Genomic DNA, 20,618 nt, shown 5'->3' on the forward strand with positions numbered 1-20,618 from the left:
GCTGACCGAGTCCTCCTTAGAGTGTTTTTTTTTTTTTTGTGCATGGACAAACAGGGCTGGCTCCCACGTAGAAAGTAAGCAGCAAAGTAGAAGGCACCTAGCAGGCATCCAGCACTCAGACCATGACCTAGAGCTGGTTACCTAGTTGTAACACGTAGGTGACTTTGAATTTAAAATTTTATGTGTCTCAATAAAGTTATTGTATTTTATTTCCGAATGCCTTCCACATTTGTAAATGACTTGAAATAATACTGTATGTGCGGATGTTTAATATAAAATGTGGTTAGACATTTCTGATAATCCAGCAGAAGTTCAGAAGATGCCAGGTTCTAAGAATATCACTGGACAATGGTTTATACCTGGCATTTTAAAATATAGTGAATTGCAAACTTTTTTTTTAAAGCCTGAGAACTTGTTCTGTGCCAAAAAGAAAGGAGGTTGTTTCATTTTATAGCAGAAATAAAAGCCAAACATTCTTCAGCGTTTAAGAAGAGACATTATTATGTTCTATCACCTGAAATCTTAAGCTTTAAATAACTACAGGAGAAAAATATCTTGTGGCTATCATGTCCCACAACTTAATAAGGATAATTCATCACCTGCAGTGCTCTGCACAGTTATTAAAGCCATTCATTAACTTTATTTTCCATTATCCACAGCAGTAAATCAGGGCAACAAAGCCATTCATACATTACATCAGACTAATACTATATTCTACATATCGTCTACTATGTATTGTAATAATAATAATAATTGTTTGTGGGGTAATATAGAGGATCTGTCAGCTCTCCTGTGTGGTGTAGTATAGAGAATCTGTCCGCTCTCCTGTGTGGTGTAGTATAGAGGATCTGTCAGCTCTCCTGTGCGGTGTAGTATAGAGGATCTGTCAGCTCTCCTGTGTGGTGTAGTATAGAGGATCTGTCAGCTCTCCTGTGTGGTGTAGTACAGAGGATCTGTCAGCTCTCCTGTGTGGTGTAGTATAGAGGATCTGTCAGCTCTCCTGTGCAGTGTAGTATAGAGGATCTGTCGGCTCTCCTATGTGGTATAGTATAGAGGATCTGTCGGCTCTCCTGTGTGGTGTAGTATAGAGGATCTGTCAGCTCTCCTGTGTGGTGTAGTATAGAGAATCTGTCAGCTCTCCTGTGTGGTGTAGTATAGAGGATCTGTCAGTTCTCCTGTGTGGTGTAGTATAGAGGATCTGTCGGCTCTCCTGTGTGGTGTAGTATAGAGGATCTGTCGGCTATTCTGTGTGGTGTAGTATAGAGGATCTGTCGGCTCTCCTGTGTGGTGTAGTATAGAGGATCTGTCGGCTCTCCTGTGCGGTGTAGTATAGAGGATCTGTCAGTTCTCCTGTGTGGTGTAGTATAGAGAATCTGTCAGCTCTCCTGTGTGGTGTAGTATAGAGGATCTGTAAGCTCTCCTGTGTGGTGTAGTATAGAGGATCTGTCGGCTCTCCTGTGCGGGGTAGTAAAGAGGATCTGTCAGCTCTCCTGTGTGGTGTAGTATAGAGGATCTGTCAGCTCTCCTGTGTGGTGTAGTATAGAGGATCTGTCGGCTCTTCTGTGTGGTGTAGTATAGAGGATCTGACGGCTCTCCTTTGTGGTGTAGTATAGAGGATCTGTCAGCTCTCCTGTGTGGTGTAGTATACAGGATCTGTCGGCTCTCCTGTGTGGTGTAGTATAGAGGATCTGTCGGCTCTCCTGTGTGGTGAAGTATAGAGGATCTGTCGGCTCTCCTGTGTGGTGTAGTGTAAATTATCTGTCGGCTCTCCTGGGTGGTGTAGTATAGAGGATCTGTCAGCTCTCCTGTGTGGTGTAATATAGAGGATCTGTCAGCTCTCCTGTGTGGTGTAGTATAGAGGATCTGTCAGCTCTCCTGTGTGGTGTAGTATAGAGGGTCTGTCGGCTCTCCTGTGTGGTGTAGTATAGAGGATCCGTCAGCTCTCCTGTGTGGTGTAGTATAGAGTATCTGTCAGCTCTCCTGTGTGGTGTAGTATAGAGGATCTGTCAGCTCTCCTGTGTGGTGTAGTATAGAGGATCTGTCAGCTCTCCTGTGTGGTGTAGGATAGAGGATCTGTCAGCTCTCCTGTGTGGTGTAGTATACAGGATCTGTCAGCTCTCCTGTGTGGTGTAGAATAGAGGATCTGACGGCTCTCCTGTGTGGTGTAGTATAGAGGATCTGTCGGCTCTCCTGTGTGGTGTAGTATAGAGGATCTGTCAACTCTCCTGTGTGGTGTAGTATAGAGGATGTCGGCTCTCCTGTGTGGTGTAGTATAGAGTATCTGTTGTCTCTCCTGTGTGGTGTAGTATAGAGGATCTGTCGGCTCTCCTGTGTGGTGTAGTATAGAGGCTCTGATGGCTCTCCTGTGTGGTGTAGTATAGAGGATCCGTCGGCTCTCCTGTGTGGTGTAGTATAGAGGATCTGACGGCTCTCCTGTGTGGTGTAGTATAGAGGATCTGTCAGCTCTCCTGTGTGGTGTAGTATACAGGATCTGTCGGCTCTCCTGTGTGGTGTAGTATAGAGGATCTGTCGGCTCTCCTGTGTGGTGTAGTGTAAAGGATCTGTCGGCTCTCCTGGGTGGTGTAGTATAGAGGATCTGTCAGCTCTCCTGTGTGGTGTAGTATAGAGGATCTGTCAGCTCTCCTGTGTGGTGTAGTATAGAGGATCTGTCAGCTCTCCTGTGTGGTGTAGTATAGAGGATCTGTCAGCTCTGCTGTGTGGCGTAGTATAGAGGATCTGACGGCTCTCCTGTGTGGTGAAGTATAGAGGATCTGTCGGCTCTCCTGTGTGGTGTAGTGTAAAGGATCTGTCGGCTCTCCTGTGTGGTGTAGTATAGAGGATCTGACGGCTCTCCTGTGTGGTGTAGTATAGAGGATCTGTCAGCTCTCCTGTGTGGTGTAGTATACAGGATCTGTCGGCTCTCCTGTGTGGTGTAGTATAGAGGATCTGTCGGCACTCCTGTGTGGTGAAGTATAGAGGATCTGTCGGCTCTCCTGTGTGGTGTAGTGTAAAGGATCTGTCGGCTCTCCTGGGTGGTGTAGTATAGAGGATCTTTCGGCTCTCCTGTGTGGTGTAGTATAGAGGATCTGTCGGCTCTCCTGTGGTGTAGTACAGGGAGTGCAGAATTATTAGGCAAGTTGTATTTTTGAGGATTAATTTTATTATTGAACAACAACCATGTTCTCAATGAACCCAAAAAACTCATTAATATCAAAGCTGAATATTTTTGGAAGTAGTTTTTAGTTTGTTTTTAGTTTTAGCTATTTTAGCGGGGTATCTGTGTGTGCAGGTGACTATTACTGTGCATAATTATTAGGCAACTTAACAAAAAACAAATATATACCCATTTCAATTATTTATTTTTACCAGTGAAACCAATATAACATCTCAACATTCACAAATATACATTTCTGACATTCAAAAACAAAACAAAAACAAATCAGTGACCAATATAACCACCTTTCTTTGCAAGGACACTCAAAAGCCTGCCATCCATGGATTCTGTCAGTGTTTTGATCTGTTCACCATCAACATTGCGTGCAGCAGCAACCACAGCCTCCCAGACACTGTTCAGAGAGGTGTACTGTTTTCCCTCCTTGTAAATCTCACATTTGATGATGGACCACAGGTTCTCAATGGGGTTCAGATCAGGTGAACAAGGAGGCCATGTCATTAGATTTTCTTCTTTTATACCCTTTCTTGCCAGCCACGCTGTGGAGTACTTGGACGCGTGTGATGGAGCATTGTCCTGCATGAAAATCATGTTTTTCTTGAAGGATGCAGACTTCTTCCTGTACCACTGCTTGAAGAAGGTGTTATCCAGAAACTGGCAGTAGGACTGGGAGTTGAGCTTGACTCCATCCTCAACCCGAAAAGGCCCCACAAGCTCATCTTTGATGATACCAGCCCAAACCAGTACTCCACCTCCACCTTGCTGGCGTCTGCAGGAGCACTCTGCCCTTTACCAATCCAGCCACGGGCCCATCAAGACTCACTCTCATTTCATCAGTCCATAAAACCTTAGAAAAATCAGTCTTGAGATATTTCTTGGCCCAGTCTTGACGTTTCAGCTTGTGTGTCTTGTTCAGTGGTGGTCGTCTTTCAGCCTTTCTTACCTTGGCCATGTCTCTGAGTATTGCACACCTTGTGCTTTTGGGCACTCCAGTGATGTTGCAGCTCTGAAATATGGCCAAACTGGTGGCAAGTGGCATCTTGGCAGCAGCACGCTTGACTTTTCTCAGTTCATGGGCAGTTATTTTGCGCCTTGGTTTTTCCACACGCTTCTTGCGACCCTGTTGACTATTTTGAATGAAACGCTTGATTGTTCGATCACGCTTCAGAAGCTTTGCAATTTTAAGAGTGCTGCATCCCTCTGCAAGATATCTCACTATTTTTGACTTTTCTGAGCCTGTCAAGTCCTTCTTTTGACCCATTTTGCCAACGGAAAGGAAGTTGCCTAATAATTATGCACACCTGATATAGGGTGTTGTTGTCATTAGACCACACCCCTTCTCATTACAGAGATGCACATCACCTAATATGCTTAATTGGTAGTAGGCTTTCGAGTCTATACAGCTTGGAGTAAGACAACATGCATAAAGAGGATGATGTGGTCAAAATACTCATTTGCCTAATAATTCTGCACGCAGTGTATAGAGGATCTGTCGGCTCTCCTGTGTGGTGTAGTATAGAGGATCTGTCGGCTCTCCTGTGTGGTGTAGTATAGAGGATCTGTCAGCTCTCCTGTGTGGTGTAGTATAGAGGATCTGTCGGCTCTCCTGTGTGGTGTAGTATAGAGGATCTGTCGGCTCTCCTGTGCGGTGTAGTATAGAGGATCCGTCAGCTCTCCTGTGTGGTGTAGTATAGAGGATCTGTTGGCTCTCCTGTGTGGTGTAGTATAGAGGATCTGTCGGCTCTCCTGTGTGGTGTAGTATAGAGGATCTGTCAGCTCTCCTGTGTGGTGTAATATAGAGGATCTGTCAGCTCTCCTGTGTGGTGTAGTATAGAGGATCTGTCAGCTCTCCTGTGTGGTGTAGTATAGAGGATCTGTCGGCTCTCCTGTGTGGTGTAGTATAGAGGATCTGTTGGCTCTCCTGTGTGGTGTAGTATAGAGGATCTGTCAGCTCTCCTGTGTGGTGTAGTATAGAGGATCCGTCAGCTCTCCTGTGTGGTGTAGTATAGAGGATCTGTTGGCTCTCCTGTGTGGTGTAGTATAGAGGATCTGTTGGCTCTCCTGTGTGGTGTAGTATAGAGGATCTGTTGGCTCTCCTGTCTGTTGCTGTAAAACTGATCTTTTAAATCTCCTCACATTTTTATTTTAGTTATCCAGTCACTGTAATTATTTTATTGTGTTATTTGCCCTTTTCTAATCTTTTGGTTGACATTGGGAATCCAGAAATTAAGGCCATTGTATAGCACTCTGACTGAGTCCTAGAAATTTATGGCAGCTCTTAAAACACAAGTGGACAGTAGGTTTTTCATTCAGCTTTACCAGATTTAAAGACAACACTTTGGGTGATTTAATTTCTGATGCCTGCAGAGTTGTGAATGCAGCTCTGGAGTATAATACATTCTTTAACTCAGCATCAGTACAGGAAAAGATGTGGAAAGTATTATAAATTGGCTCAATTATTTTGATTAATTTTATATGTTAATAGTAATATTGTGGCCAGGGGTGGACATATGCTTTCAAGAGATTTACAGGATTTTAATGATGATGATTAGTGTTGAGCTAATCGAAGCATCCAAAGTGGAATTCGATCAAAGTTTAGGAAAAATTTGATTTGCCACAAATCCAAACTACCTCACGCTTCATGGAAACAAATGTTTTTTTGTTTTTTTTTAAATGGCTGCTGCACATGTTACAAATTGAAAAAAAGAAGCCCAGGAATGCAATATGACCCATAATTACGAGCAGCCAGCCAATCAGCAGATAGCCTTCCTCTGTGATGTCACAGTCGTATTAAAGCCTCATCCTGCATGGTATCCGCCATTTCACTGTGAGCTGAGCTTAGGGAACGACGTGACAAGCGCTTATGTGCTTGGGACAGTGTTTTAGAAACCTATTTATAGAAGAATACTGAATAGGGAGAGTGCAGGGACAGTGTAGGGAGATCATAGGGATAGTTGTTAGATACTGTGGGAAGTATCTAACAGGATAAATCAGTGTGAAAAGTAGACGTTCACAATTGCCATTAATTCTCAGCCTGGTAATGAACGTTAAAATAAAACAAAAACTAACTTTATTGCGGATTCAATACTAAAATCTGGGGCTGTTCAGACCACCTAAAGCGTCAAATGCAGGCTAGGGTGCAATAGTTAATCAGAGGTAGGTCTTTAAATATTTCCCTCAATCCTATTGCTCCCCATAAGGTGTAAGGATACACTAACAGTGTGTCAGCCGGGTAGTTTTCCACACTGGTATACACCTCAGCTACGTATCAGCTGCTACAAAGAGCAGAGCAATCCCGACCAGCCGGGCTAGTAAACAGCCCAGTCTATACCGGTGAGGTTTTAGGCAGTAAGTCAGTGCTCTGTATTGTGTTTTACAGCAGCGCTCACTTAGTAATAGTGTTACTGACGTTAGGTGCCGATATCTGCCCTACACACTATCACCCTCCCTGCGGAATACTATCTAGATGATGGTTCACCATGTCCACTCAGCATGTGAACCTAAGAATTGCTCAACGCGTTTCTACCGAGGGGGTAATTCCCCTGTGTCATCAGGAGCAGATATTAATAATGGCTGCAAAAACAGAAAGTGCTATCTGCCGCTGATGGTGTGCGGACGGCATGTATACGGCACTGGAATGGCTGTGACACTGTAGGAAGACCATAGGGAGACTGCAGGGACAGAGCAGGTTGATTGTAATGTAATGTAATTGCCATGTTCTTGTTGAAAGCGTACCCTAAAATAGAAGAGTTTGGTAATCCCATATTACCATGTAATCGTAGACCCAAGAACCTACGAGACACTTTGGTAAGAGCAGACATAGGCCCAGGAATACACCTCCCACAACAAAAATTCTTACAAACCCAGAAGAGAGGCACCTTTCCATGTCTACATTGCTTTCAGTGTTCCAACATTCAAAAAGGCTTAACCATATCCCACCCACACACAGGGAAAGCGATAGACATAAGGGGCTTCTTTACCTGTGATTCAGATTTTGTGGTGTATCTCTTAAAATGCCCGTGTGGCTTGGCATATGTAGGGGAAACTTCCCAGAAAGTACGAGATAGGATTTGCCAGCATAAGTCCACCATCCGATGTCAAAATCTACTCTTACCAGTCCCGGCACACTTCCATGAGGCAAGACATCCCATAGCCCAACTAAGGTTCCAAGTGATAGAACAGGTGCCGCCACCCAGGAGGGGAGGCAATAGGATTAAGACACTCAAGAATAGGGAGGCGTATTGGATTCACACATTACAAACCCTGACTCCCAAGGGCATGAATAGAGACTATGAGGTACAGAGCTTGCTTTAGGCATGAAATGACTAATATATAGGACCTTTTGACGTGATGATTGTAATATTGATGCAAATATAACAATCCCCCCCCCCCTTTTTCCCCCTTCATCTTTATATTATTTGGCTATATATCCAAATTAACCTGATAATGTACTTTTTTCTCTCCAAATCTCTCACAGGCCCTCTGATCTCCAAATACGTGCCGCACATCAGTATCCTTTTCCAGCCCTTAAGTATATAGCCTTCCACTAGACCTACAGATTCTTTCTTTGGGTCTCCTTTCTATTATTCTCATTTTCTTTCCTTCTTTCTGGGTATCCTTTATATTCCTCTTAATCTTCTCATTTTCTCCCCATTCACAATATTTTGGCTTAATTATTTCTACTCTTATAGATGGTATTAGATTGCTAACTCTATGCTATAATGATAGATATGTTGTTTCACTTAATATTTCATCCTGTACTTTCTATCGATCATCTACAATATACCTGCTGCAAGAACCTAGGATGCGCTCCACGGGTGGTTCACTTCCGGCCGATGGAACGCACTTCCGGCTTGAATGAGACGCATTTCCGGTTTGATGCGGTCCACCGCCCGATTCACTTCCGGCGCGTGGAACGCATCGTGTTTGCAGCGTGCAACAAGCACGCAGGCTGCCATCTGGGCGGCAGAACAAATTATTGCCTATAAATAACTGATAGAATGCGGACCACACCATCTATATGCACCATCTCACTAGGTGTGAACACCTTCTTCTATCCTGGCTACCGACTGCGGCATAGGTAAGTCTTGAAATGGGGATCACGACCAATATATAGAGTCTAAACATATAAGCAGGGATGACAGCATAAATCCTATTCAAGTGTGTAGTGACCTCTATTTCTAGATTACTCCACCACATTTGCTGACTGTGTTGATATCAATATGTACTGCTCGCCTTTGTTTTTTTTGTATATAAACCAGAGGTGGGAATGTGTTAACTTCCTTAACACTTTCCATCATACGCAGTGGCGTATCTATCACGAGGCAAACAAGGCATTTGCCTAGGGCGGCACTTGCCAATGGGGTGGCAAAATGCCTTGTTTGCCCCTGTCCCATCCGTCTTATATGTTGCCGCCGGTATACTCAGAAGATCCGATGGTATATTCTAACCCCCAGGCGTTCCCATGGTGACGGGGACATTTGCCTGGGTGTTAGAATATTCCATCGGATCTGTGTTTTCACGATCTCAGTGAGATCGTAAAAACTCAAATCCGATGGTATATTCTAACCTCCAGGCGTTCCCATGGTGACGGGGACGCTTGCCTGGGGGTTAGAATATACAGGGCCACGCCGCTCACAGGAGAACATTTATAAACAAATCATTAACTTTAATCATTGCTAATCTCTTTACTGGATATCTTACTCTGTCTTGACTCTTAGCTCTGGTAACAGCAGGCAGTGCGGGCGGCGCTCACTCACTGACGTCACGCGCCTGCGCCGCCCAGTGGGAGGCGCAGGCGCGTGACATCAGTGAGTGAGCGCCGCCCTCCCGCACTGCCTGCTGTTACCAGAGCTAAGAGTCAAGACAGAGTAAGATATCCAGTAAAGAGATTAGCAATGATTAAAGTTAAAGTTAATGATTAGTTTATAAATGTTCTCCTGTGAGCGTCGGGGAGGGGGATCTGTTGATGGCACTATTTAGGGAAGGGGGATCTGTGGATGGCACTATTTAGGGGGGAGATCTGTGGATGGCACTGTTTAAGGAGGGGGATCTGTGGATGGCACTGTTTAGGGGAGGGGGATCTGTGGATGGCACTATTTAGGGGAGGGGGATCTGTGGATGGCACTGTTTAGGGGAGGGGGATCTGTGGATGGCACTGTTTAGGGGAGGGGGATCTGTGGATGGCACTGTTTAGGGGGGAGATCTGTGGATGGCACTATTTAGGGGAGGGGGATCTGTGGATGGCACTATTTAGGGGAGGGGGATCTGTGGATGGCACTGTTTAGGGGGAGATCTGTGGATGGCACTGTTTAGGGGGAGATCTGTGGATGGCACTGTTTAGGGGAGGGGGATCTGTGGATGGCACTGTTTAGGGGAGGGGGATCTGTGGATGGCACTATTTAGGGGAGGGGGATCTGTGGATGGCACTGTTTAGGGGAGGGGGATCTGTGGATGGCACTGTTTAGGGGAGGGGGATCTGTGGATGGCACTGTTTTGGGGAGGGGGATCTGTGGATGGCACTGTTTAGGGGAGGGATATCCGTGGATGGCACTGTTTAGGGGAGGGGGATCTGTGGATGGCACATAGGAAGGGGTGGGGTTTAGAGAGAAAGGGGTTTGGCCTTGACAGGAAGGGGTGGGGTTTAGAGAGAAAGGGGTTTGGCCTTGACAGGAAGGGGTGGATCAAATTTATATTAGGGGGGTGCCCGAGTTTAGTCTCGCCTAGGGCAGCACAAAACCAAGATACACCACTGATCATACGTGGATTCAGCTGTTACCACTACGGCAGTCAGAATACCCTAAGAATAGACGGGACAACTATCATATTGTACTTAATATTCTACTTACCTTACAGTGTATGAATTAACTATTTGCAACCTGTATGCACTCAGCACTTTTTTGGAATCATGTATCGTAATATCCAGTTGTTTTCCGCATATCATGTATTGTGAATCAAAACTTGCAATGAAGTCGGATCATCTCCATCCCTCTCCCCCTCCTCCCCCTCTCCCCTTTTGTTTATCTGACAGATACCGCATTAATCTGTGATTATTTTGTGATGAATACCTACTAAAGGATATGTGATCATTCTATAAGGTTGCCGATATGTGATTGTTGACTAGATGAATAAATACCTGCTCCAAAATAGATGGCCATTTTTTAATTTTTATTTTTGAGTATTGCATCAGTCATGTATAAGTTGTATTAAGTATTTATTTTTTCTATATTTTGATGAATTTTGTTCTATTATACTCGCAGTGTCTGACGAAGGCCTACGTGCCGAAAACGTTAACACGAAACTGCCACATGTCTATCTAATGCATAAATAAAAGCATTTCAACTGAAGCTCATCTGCTGTGATCTTTAATCACTTTTTGAACTGCTGCCAGAATCCCAGTTAATTTATTAGTTTATACATAGAATTACTGTGACTGAGTATAAAAGGGCAGTCTAATATATTGCCGCGTACATCTTGTTGAACTGCTGCCAGAATCCCAGTTAATCTATTAGTTTATACATAGAATTACTGTGACTCAGTATAAAAGGGCAGTCTAATATATTGCCGCGCACAACTTGTTGAACTGCTGCCCCCATCCTAGTTAATCTATTAGTTTATACATAGAATTACTGTGACTCAGTATAAAAGGGCAGTCTAATATATTGCCGCATTTATCTTGTTGAACTGTTGCCACAATCCCTGTTAATCTGTTAGTTTATACATAGAATTACTCTGCCTTAGTATAAAAGGGCGGTCTAATATATCGCTGCGCGCATCTTGTTGATCTGCTGCCACATTCTTAGTTAATCCATTGCATTACTGACACAGGCAACAGTAATGGCTAACAGATTGCCTGGCCCTCCAAAGGAATGGCCAGATGCAAAAATGTTTCTGTCTAGCAGCAGAAGAACGGGTGGTGGTGGCAGCAGCCGCAGCATCAGGACAGAGCTGCCACTGTCATCCAGCTGTCATGTTCTGACTAACAATCCAGCCGTACTGTAATAGTTAACTTTCTCTTCAACATCCTCTCAAGCGACAAAAAATACACACAGCCAGGAATCAATGGGTTCCTTTGACACGACGCTTAGTTGGCATGGCCCAGGAACTGCTTCTGTGCCCTCATCTGTCCTGAACCTGCCTCTTACTTTTGCTGCTCCTTCTGCTAGCCAAGTAATGTATGCCACCGATTTTTTAATGCTGTGGACAGGTCTACTCCCTGGTGTAACTTCCACGTTAGCCAGTGGTAGCTCATGCGTGACACATGCCGTTTACTCCGGCCCATTGAGGAGGCCACTTTATTTGTCAATCGGCAGAACTACTAGATGAATGATGTCATTCCACTCCTTCACATCCTGGGGGAGATGCTGACAAATCTGATTGGCGAGGGGACAGAAGACGTGGCACCTCCATTTCACGGCCAGCTGAGCCCTGAGGCGGAACAGGACGAGGAGGAGGATGTAAACGTCCAGCAATTCTATACACAACAAGGTGGTTTATCTGCCCAAGCAACAGGAGAGGAGCAGGACGATGTGGAGGGTGACAACGAAGACTACGCAGATGATCCCGACAGACCGTGGCAGTATGCAGTGGAGATGGAGGCAGGGAGGACCTCCAAGTCCCTTGCGTAAATAGCCAGATGCCTGCTGTCATGCTTGTGTAGTGACAGCATCATTGTCAGGATTCAGCAGGGGGATGACTACTGGCTATCCACATTGTTAGACCCTCGCTACCAGTCAAAAATGGGGGCATATTTTAGACCTTCTGAGAGGGATGCAAAAATGTACTACTAAAGAGACATGCTGTGTAGTCAGTTGGTTACTGTCTACGAGTGCCATCGCTCTTCCTCAGGAAAGTTTAACAGAGGGGACCCTCTGCGCTTACGCTCCACTGCCATGACTGGGGGAAGGGGGGGGGGGCAGAAGCAGCATCAGCTTCATATGCAGCAACTTTAGTCTGTAGTCTATGATGTGCAGTTTTCTTCAGCCGCCTCCTGAACATGTGTTTGGACTGCCACAACATGCATTAAAAGAACTTTTTTTTTTCTTCACTACTTTATTGATGCTGCCTCCATTTCTTTATTTTGTTCCACTAAGGAGCCATTACACTCCAGGGGCGTGCACTGGTTTTTGGCTTTACTGAAGGGTGCTGTATGCTTTTCTTTTTGTTTGACAGAGGGGATTATCTATGAATCTTGGTGCCCTGCACAGTGATGTAGATGGCGATAAATTACACCTGTAATACTGATGGCACAGTACCTACAGAACCGATTAACTATGACTGTGGGTGCACTAGAATGTAATGCACATGGCGATACTCTAACCCTGCACTCTCCCTGCAGTTTAACTTCCAAGGCTTCACACTGAGATTGGGCCACAAAGTGGAATGAATATGATTAGGCCTTGGCATACCTGATTTATCGCGATTCATGACAAATTAATTTGTAACTAATCTAATTTCTTGTCGAAGCTCGGCGAAATGGGCGAATCGAATTTTTCAAAACTTTGCTCATTTTTAATGATGAACTATCATAGGATAAATAATCAATATCTGATCAATAGGGGTCAGACTCTGAGGACCCCCACTATCAGACTGAAGGGGTTGCGGCACTACAGTCAAATTGACATGAATGGGAGAGAGCTGTACCCAGTGTATATGGCTTTACAATAGAATCTCAAATACAAATTACCTGTAGAAGGTGTGGACGCAGATTCTGGAGTTATTGTAAGGTAGCTTATGAACTGGCCATCCACTGAGAAGATCAATGCTTTCTAGCAAACGTATGTAATCAGGTCCTTCTTGGGAGTCACTGCTCAAGAAAATGCTCAGAAAATCCTAAAAAAAAAAAGAGAAATTTATGGAACCTCAAAATTTTCCATTATAGACTAAGTAAGTGTATAGAATTCCATATCTAATAGACAAAGATATCAATCACCGCCAAGTCCAGGAGTATGTGGGCCCTTGACTGATATGGACATCCCTTGTCAACCTTACCATGATGTTCAAATGTCTAAAGTATGCTAATCCATATGACCATGGGCAGTACCATGCCAAGAGCTCATGCCATTTGGCATTGTGTGCCTGGTGCAACGTCAATGCAAAATAATCAAATTTAGATAGACAGGGCCAGGTATGTCTTCGCTAACAAAGTTCCACATGACTACTCATTTTCCCTCAGCAGTATTCACAGAAATGGCCCACCATGTGATGTATAGTTGTGATGAGTCTGCCAGAGTAGGAGTGACTCTCAGCAGCTCTCCCCTTCGGGTTATAGGTCACACTACCTATGAACTCCAAATCTCCTAATAGAGATTGGACAACTTCAATACCTTAACCTGTAGATACCTTTGTACTTACCTTGACAGTACCCCTACCTTGGTCAATACTCTTCAGCAGCTCTTTCCTTTGGCTCATAGAAGAACCCTCCACCTATAAAGTTAGGAGTAGTATTGGGAAGAGGGTATGCAAATGAGCTCTTAATTAGCCTGTTTAAATGGTCAAACATTGACTTATAGGATAGGGGCCTTATCTGGTGGCATTAGAGGCGGAGCTTGCTAAGAGTTAATTTGCATCCCTCTCTTCCCAGAACTCCAGAGGAGCATGTATGGCCTATAAGTCTCCTCACACCACTAAAGCACTCTCCAGATATAGTATCCTCAGAATCCTGACTAAGTCTACTTTCACACTGGCGTTTTGCCTTCCCGTTTGTGAGATCCGTTCAGGGCTCTCACAAGAGGTCCAAAACGGATCAGTTTGCATTCTAATGCATTCTGAATGGAAAAGGATCCGCTCCGAATGCATCAGTTCAGTCTCAATTCCGCTTTGGAGACAGACACCAAAATGCTGCTTGCAGCGTTTTGGTGTCCGTCTAATGAAACTGAGCCAAACGACACACAATGTAAGTCAATGGGGACGGATCCGTTTTCTCTGACAGAATCTGGCACAATAGAAAACGGATCCGTCCTCCATTGACTTTCAATGGTGTTCAAGACGGATCCGTCTTGGCTATGTTAAAGATAATACAAACGGATCCGTTCTGAACGGATGCAGAGGGTTGTATTATCTGAACGGATTCGTCCATGACGGATCCGCACAAAGCGCGAGTGTGAAAGTAGCCTTAGGCCTCTCACCCAGGTAAGCCAGTACTGACGAGGGGCAATCACCTTGAAACAGCTGTCTGCAGGTGAGGTGCTGAATTCAATGATTATCCAAGTCGTGTCTCAAGGCCTGTTTAAAAGGTTGAACATTGACTTATAGGATATCTACCTTATATCTGGTGGCGTTAGAGGCGGAGCTTGCTAAGAGTTTATTTTCCTCTCCTGTTCGCAGAATTCCAGAAGAGCATTGCCAGGTCTCTAAGACTCCTCACGCTGCTAAGGAGATATAGTATCTCCTGAATCATGACCTAGGCCTCTCACCCAGTTAGGCCAGCACTCCTGCTCTGCCCTACTGGGGGCAATCACCCCGAAACAGCTGTCTGCAGATGAGTTGCTGGCTTAGTTTTTATGCAAGTCATGTCTCAAGGCCTGTTTAAAATGTCAAACATTGACTTATAGGTTAGCTGCGTTACATCTGGTGGCATTAGAGGCAGAGCTTGTTAAGATCTCATTTGTATCCCTTTCTTCCCAGAATTTCAGAGGAGCATGTATGTCCTATAAGACTGCTTAGGTGCTCTTCATAAGTTATGAGTTATTCCCTGAAATCTATCTGTATAGCGCCACCTGCTGTTTGCTCTTTTTCTAAATTCTTTGTCCAGCTCACTGAGATGAAAGCTCAGTTCCTCCATCCTTCAACTGCAGCAGAACGGACACGCTTGAAATAAACCTAGCAAAGAAATAAATGGGGATATCTTTGGATCTATTTGAGGAACAGGGCTGGTTCAGAGTTTGTTAGACGGAGCTTGTCATGGGCTATGTGATTAAACAAAGTTATAAGATATCTCATTTACAGGCATATTCCAGGATTTTGTTATTGATTGCCTAACCTCTTTAGAAGACACAGCTGGTTACTGCTGCACTGCACCCATTGAAGTAAAGACTGCAGTAACCAGCTCTACCACTATACAATGGAGGGCGCTACGTAGTTCTACACCAATTTCAGGTGCCAGGGCTACCGCAGCTGGTCAGTAGGATGTGGGTTGTCCTACCCCCATTGATCACATATTGGTGGTCTGTCCCAAAGATAGGCCGTCAGTAACAAAATCCTAGAGTACCCCTTTAAGGGCTTGACCCATTTAGGCAGCAGATTACAGAATGCGGATGCTCAGTATCTATGAAGGACGTGGATTCCTGGAACTGAAGGTTTTCAGAATATCCATTCCTTTTTTCCAGAAGAAAATAAAATGATGAGCTAAGTCAATTGTAAAACATTATGGTTATAATCAATCTCTCATATTCTACAACATTTGCAGAAATTACTCTTTCTTTCTGAATATATTTTATCATTAATCACTTGGCAAGACTGAAATTGGTACCATAATGAATAATCAGAACATCATATTAAAATTATGCCGTGAATTACTGTGCTCGTATATTGCTCAGTGTAAACTAAGGAGGATTTCATTACACACTGGGTGATTTATTTTTTTGCGCATTGTGAAATTAGAAATACTAGGTGGGAAACCAAGTGCACACAATGCTGACAAGGAACCGTGACGTGAATTAACCGCTTCTGTCTGAATTCTGCTTCTCAAACGTTTCATTTAAAGAGCAACATGTTTGAAGGATTTTCACTTTTTTCCCCCCGCTTTTATTTTATTTTTATGCGTTTTTAGTTAGTGTTTTTTTAACTTACTGTTTGAAGAAATATCCTGACAAATCATTACAATACATTTTGAAACAAAAATTTTTATTTATTTTCAGTGAAAACTAGTGAGAAGTACGTGTGCAGGGCTCCCTTCTCCGGAGCAACTGCGTCAATAGCAAGAAGAAGAGTGAGAACTGGACCAAGGGTTATGCTTAGAGCGTGGGGTGGGAAAAAAACACGGCTTCTCTCCTTGGTGGGAATTCCTGGCATCATAGTAGCAGGCCAATTTTAATCTTTGCAGTGATGCCCTGACTCTTTTTTATAAATCTTTGGAGGAGTAAGTTATTAGAAAAGTTTTAACAATCCATTTCATACCAACTTGCAAAAAGGTCACTTGTTGAGCGGGTCTTCGATACGAATTACAGGATAAATTCGATTTGCCGCGAAGCCAAATTTCCCCGTGCTTCGTAGTTGTGAATCGATTTTCCATGAAATACACGTAGTGTAAAAAACAAAACAAAAAATCATACTTACCTCATCCATTTTGCTCGCAACGGGCCAGCCGCTACTGATTTGCGCAATCGCGAATTAATTGGAGCACTCTATCTGCATATAAAGCTATCGTAATGTTCTGCCGTGCCAACCATTTTCTCCAGTCTCAGGAGAAACTCATGAAACTTCTAGCACCTTGAAAAATGTAGCCAAAGTGACCCACGCCTGTATTTCGCGTTAGGAATTCGCATTACGCGATTTTTACATTGCCGATTTTTCGCATTCAATAAAATAATCTCGAATTCTCGAAATTCGCGAATATATGACAAATATTCTACAAAATATTCATGAAATATTGCAAAATCGAATAAAGCCCCTGCACTGTTATGCTGGTGCAGTCACTGTGTACATACATTACATTACTTATCCTGTACTGATCCTAAAGTTACTGTATCCTGTATTATACTCCAGAGCTGCACTCACTATTAGAGATGAGCGAATCGAAGTTGACGAAGTGGAATTCGATCCAAATTTCTGGAAAAATTTGATTCGCACCGAATCCGAATTTCCTCACGCTTCGTGGTAACAAATCAAATTTTTTCCTAAAATGGCTGCTCCACATGTGAGGACATGGAGCAAGGAACTCTGGGAATGAGGGATCACCTATAATGCCATGCATGCAGCCAATCAGCAGCCAGCCAGCCCTGGGATGTCACAGCCCTATAAATAGCCTTAGCCATCTTGGATTCTGCTATTTTCCAGTGTACTTAGTGCAGGGAGAGACGTCAGCAGGCGCTAAACTTCATTGTGCTAAAAAAAACTATTTACAAGTTCAGAGAAAGATTATTCAAGGTGTAGGGAAAGGATAGGGAGGAATCATTCCACAGCATTTATGTAGAACAATCCTATTACACCTTGCTGCACTGACTGGGGTTCCAAATTGGCATTATACAGCTCTGTAATTCCAGCAAACCGTTCTTGTTATTGGGGTGCAAGTGCTGTTTGATACACCCATTAGCAGGGTTTTGTATTAGTGGCACAAAATTTTTTTTATTTGCTGTTCAGCGGTGCAGTTATATGTTCTAAAGCCTTTTGTGGAGTTTATAAGTGGAAAAAAGAAAAATATATTTGCCGTTCAGTGGTGCAGTTATATGTTGTAAAGCCTTTTGAGGAGTGTATAAGAGGAAAAAAGAAAAATATATTTGCAGTTCAGCGGTGCAGTTATATGTTCTAAAGCCTTTTGTGTAGTGTATAAGTGGAAAAAAGAAAAATATATTTGCAGTTCAGCGGCGCAGTTATATGTTCTAAAGCCCTTTTGTGGAGTGTATAAGTGGAAAAAAGAAAAATATATTTGCCATTCAGCAGTGCAGTTATATGTTCTAAAGCCTTTTGTGGAGTCTATAAGTGGAAAACATAAGGGCCTATTTGCCGTTCAGCGGTGCAGTTATATGTTCTAAAACCCTTTTTGTTGTGTATTAGTGGCAAAAGAAAAATATATTTGCCATTCAACAGTGCAGTTATATGTTCTAAAGCCCTTTTTTGCGTGTATTAGTGGCACAAAAAAAGTATTTGCCGTTTAGTGGTGAAGTGAGAAAATGACTGCCCTTTTTGGCATGTATTAGTGGGGGGGGGGGAAAGGCTTATTAGCCGTTGTGTGGTGAAGTGAGAAAATTATGTTTTGGGGTGTTTTAATTTCCTTTTTATTTATTTATTTATTTGATCTAACAGTATGTCATACAGAAGTGACAGGCCTTGCACAGGGGAGTGGCAGAGGCACAGGTCGCAGCAGAGTAAGGGGGCATGGCAGCAGGAGTCGCAGCGAGAAGCCTGAGCTCCCAGTGTCATCTAGCGGTTGTGTCTTGACCAGCAACCCAGCAGTTCTTGAATGGTTGACTCGGTCATCCACTTCATCCCAAGTGACATCAGATACCCACAGCCAAGAGTCGGTGGGTTTGTCAGACACAACCCTTAGCTGGCATGGCCCGGGAGGAGGCCCTGTTCCTTCACCTGTCCTCAACCTGCCTCTGTCCTTTTCTGTTCCCTTAGCCAGAGAATTATTATATGCTGTGAGCTCAGCCCCACTATACAGCGAGGACGAGCTACTAGAGGACAGTCCACAGCTACTGGCCAGCCAAGGTGTGGAGGAGACATCGGCCGCTTCCTCCGCTAGGCAGGCAAGTAGTGATGAGGAGAGTGGCGTGGGAGCTGGAGTTGCGAGCAGTGAGGCTCCTGACCCAGAGACCGTTGAGGAGGAAATCAGTGACATGCAGACAGTACTTGATGATGATGATGATGTAGCTCATCGCACTTGGGAGCCTGGTGAATTAGGGGCTTAATCATCTTCGGGAAATGAGGGTGGCAGCTTGCCCGTGAGGCAGCGGCAGAGCCAGCAAGTCGCTAGCGTGGCCGGGAGTCAGCATGGTGGCAGCAGTGGGAGGTTGGGAGCCAAACGTGCACGGGGTAGACCACCCGCTTTGCAGGAGCCTACCTGCCCGGAAAGCAGTGGTGCACGGGTTCACAGAAGCAGCGGCGGTAGCAGTCGGTCAGTGCGTAGAGTTGGGGGTAAAATCACCTACTCGGCGGTGTGGACATGAGGATGTGAACATGGCCATGCGTAGAATCTGTGGGCAGAAAGTGAAGTGCTACCACGGCCCTGTGTCAACATATGCAGCATCACCATAAAGTGGCCTGGGAGAACCGTGGCTCCGACGTGGTGGTTCAGTCTGCTGCAGCAACTGCTGCAGCACCCAGTGGCCCGCACCCGAATTCAGGCAGTCAATGCTCCACCACCTCAGCCGAAGGGAGCTGTCTGTCCTTTCCATCATCTGATGGTCCTGATGCTCCTGCTCCTACTCCTCGTCAGTCATTCCGTCAGCAATCGATCACCGAAGCGATTGCCAAGAGATAACAGTATGCGTGCACTCATCCAACGGCGCAGAAGCTGAATGTGCACCTGTCCAAGTTGCTGGTGCTGTAGTCCATCCCTTTTCAAGTGGTGAACTCTGCACCTTTCAGAGTACTGATAGCTTGTGCCGAGCCGAGGTGGAGAGTCCCAAGCCATCATTTCTTAGCCAAAAAGGCAGTACTAGCCCTGCACACACATGTAGAACAGAAGGTAGGCCAGTCCTTGAGCATGTTGGTGTATTCCAAAGAGCCCGGCAGCGCCAACGTGTGGAGCTGTAACTACGGTCAGGGACAATACATTTCCTTTACGGCCCACTGGGTGAATGTGGTTCCTGCACAGCCACACCAGCAACTTGGCCAGGTGACGCCGCTTCCACCTACACATTGTCACGACATTGGTCCTGCGATAATGTCCACTTTTGCCTCCTCATCCTCCTGTACTATACTCCAGAGCTCCACTCACTATTCTGCTGGTGGAGTTGCTGTGTGCTGCCACTACCTGCAGACCTGTCTAGGAGGGTGAGGAGTTGTGGCCTCGCTACACTGCTCTTCAATAGATGGTAATGATGGATCCTGCCTACGATATGTCAACATGTCTGAGCAGCCTGTCAGGAACAATCCCCAATGTATAGAAGATGCAAGTGCTAGAGTGTAGTGTGTAGTGTGTAGTGGGCCCATGCCCCCTCACCCCCATGCAGCTCTACAAGTGAGGCAATCAGTCCTGCTAACATTCTAGGGCAGGTTTCTGGAAGCCATTTTAAATAATTCCCGTAAAACAATTTTAAACACACAGAAACATCCATTTTAATGCAAATCCTCACAGACCTCACTCATTTTAGGTCTGTATTACAGTACTTTTGGTAAGGACGCTCTATAAAAATATGGTATTAGCATAGCAATAAAACTTCTTACCTGTCTAGTTATAGCAAGCAAGGACACAGCGTCATGGCACACCACTGTTGCATTCCTCTTGGTGTTAGTCAAAATGGCCACGTCCTAGAAAACAAAAGATTTAATCAAAAATAACATTGTGATCTTGTGATAAAAATATTGCAAAATATGCATTCAATTTACACAAATGATAACTTGAAACTCTGTGGCTCAAATGCAAAATCTGCAGTCAGGATCCCCATCATGAAACATTTATAACACTGGTGCCTCCTTAATGGAGTTCTTCAGAAGTTATTTAAAATGGCTGCCAGCTACCTGTCCTAGAATGTTAGGATGACTGGATGCCCCAAATTGCAGAACTGCCTGATGGGAAGGGCATAGCCTCACTACACTCTAGCACTTGCTTAAACTACATAAT

General features: G+C 44.5%; 1 protein-coding gene across 1 annotated transcript in view; it reads right to left on the reverse strand.

Annotated features, from left to right (window-relative positions):
• Nucleotides 1-20,618, reverse strand: part of LOC120994033 (cyclic nucleotide-binding domain-containing protein 2-like) — a 244,720-nt gene that overhangs the window by 151,195 nt on the left and 72,907 nt on the right. The window contains exons 7-8 of the mRNA XM_040422495.1: nt 20,222-20,305; nt 12,858-13,003 (exon numbers count right to left, since the gene is read on the reverse strand). Of these exons, the coding sequence (XP_040278429.1) occupies nt 12,858-13,003; nt 20,222-20,305 (230 nt within the window). The remainder of the gene's footprint in view (nt 1-12,857; nt 13,004-20,221; nt 20,306-20,618) is intronic.

Source organism: Bufo bufo, chromosome 3 (genome assembly GCF_905171765.1).
Source record: "Bufo bufo chromosome 3, aBufBuf1.1, whole genome shotgun sequence".
Classification (NCBI taxonomy): Eukaryota; Metazoa; Chordata; class Amphibia; order Anura; family Bufonidae; genus Bufo; species Bufo bufo.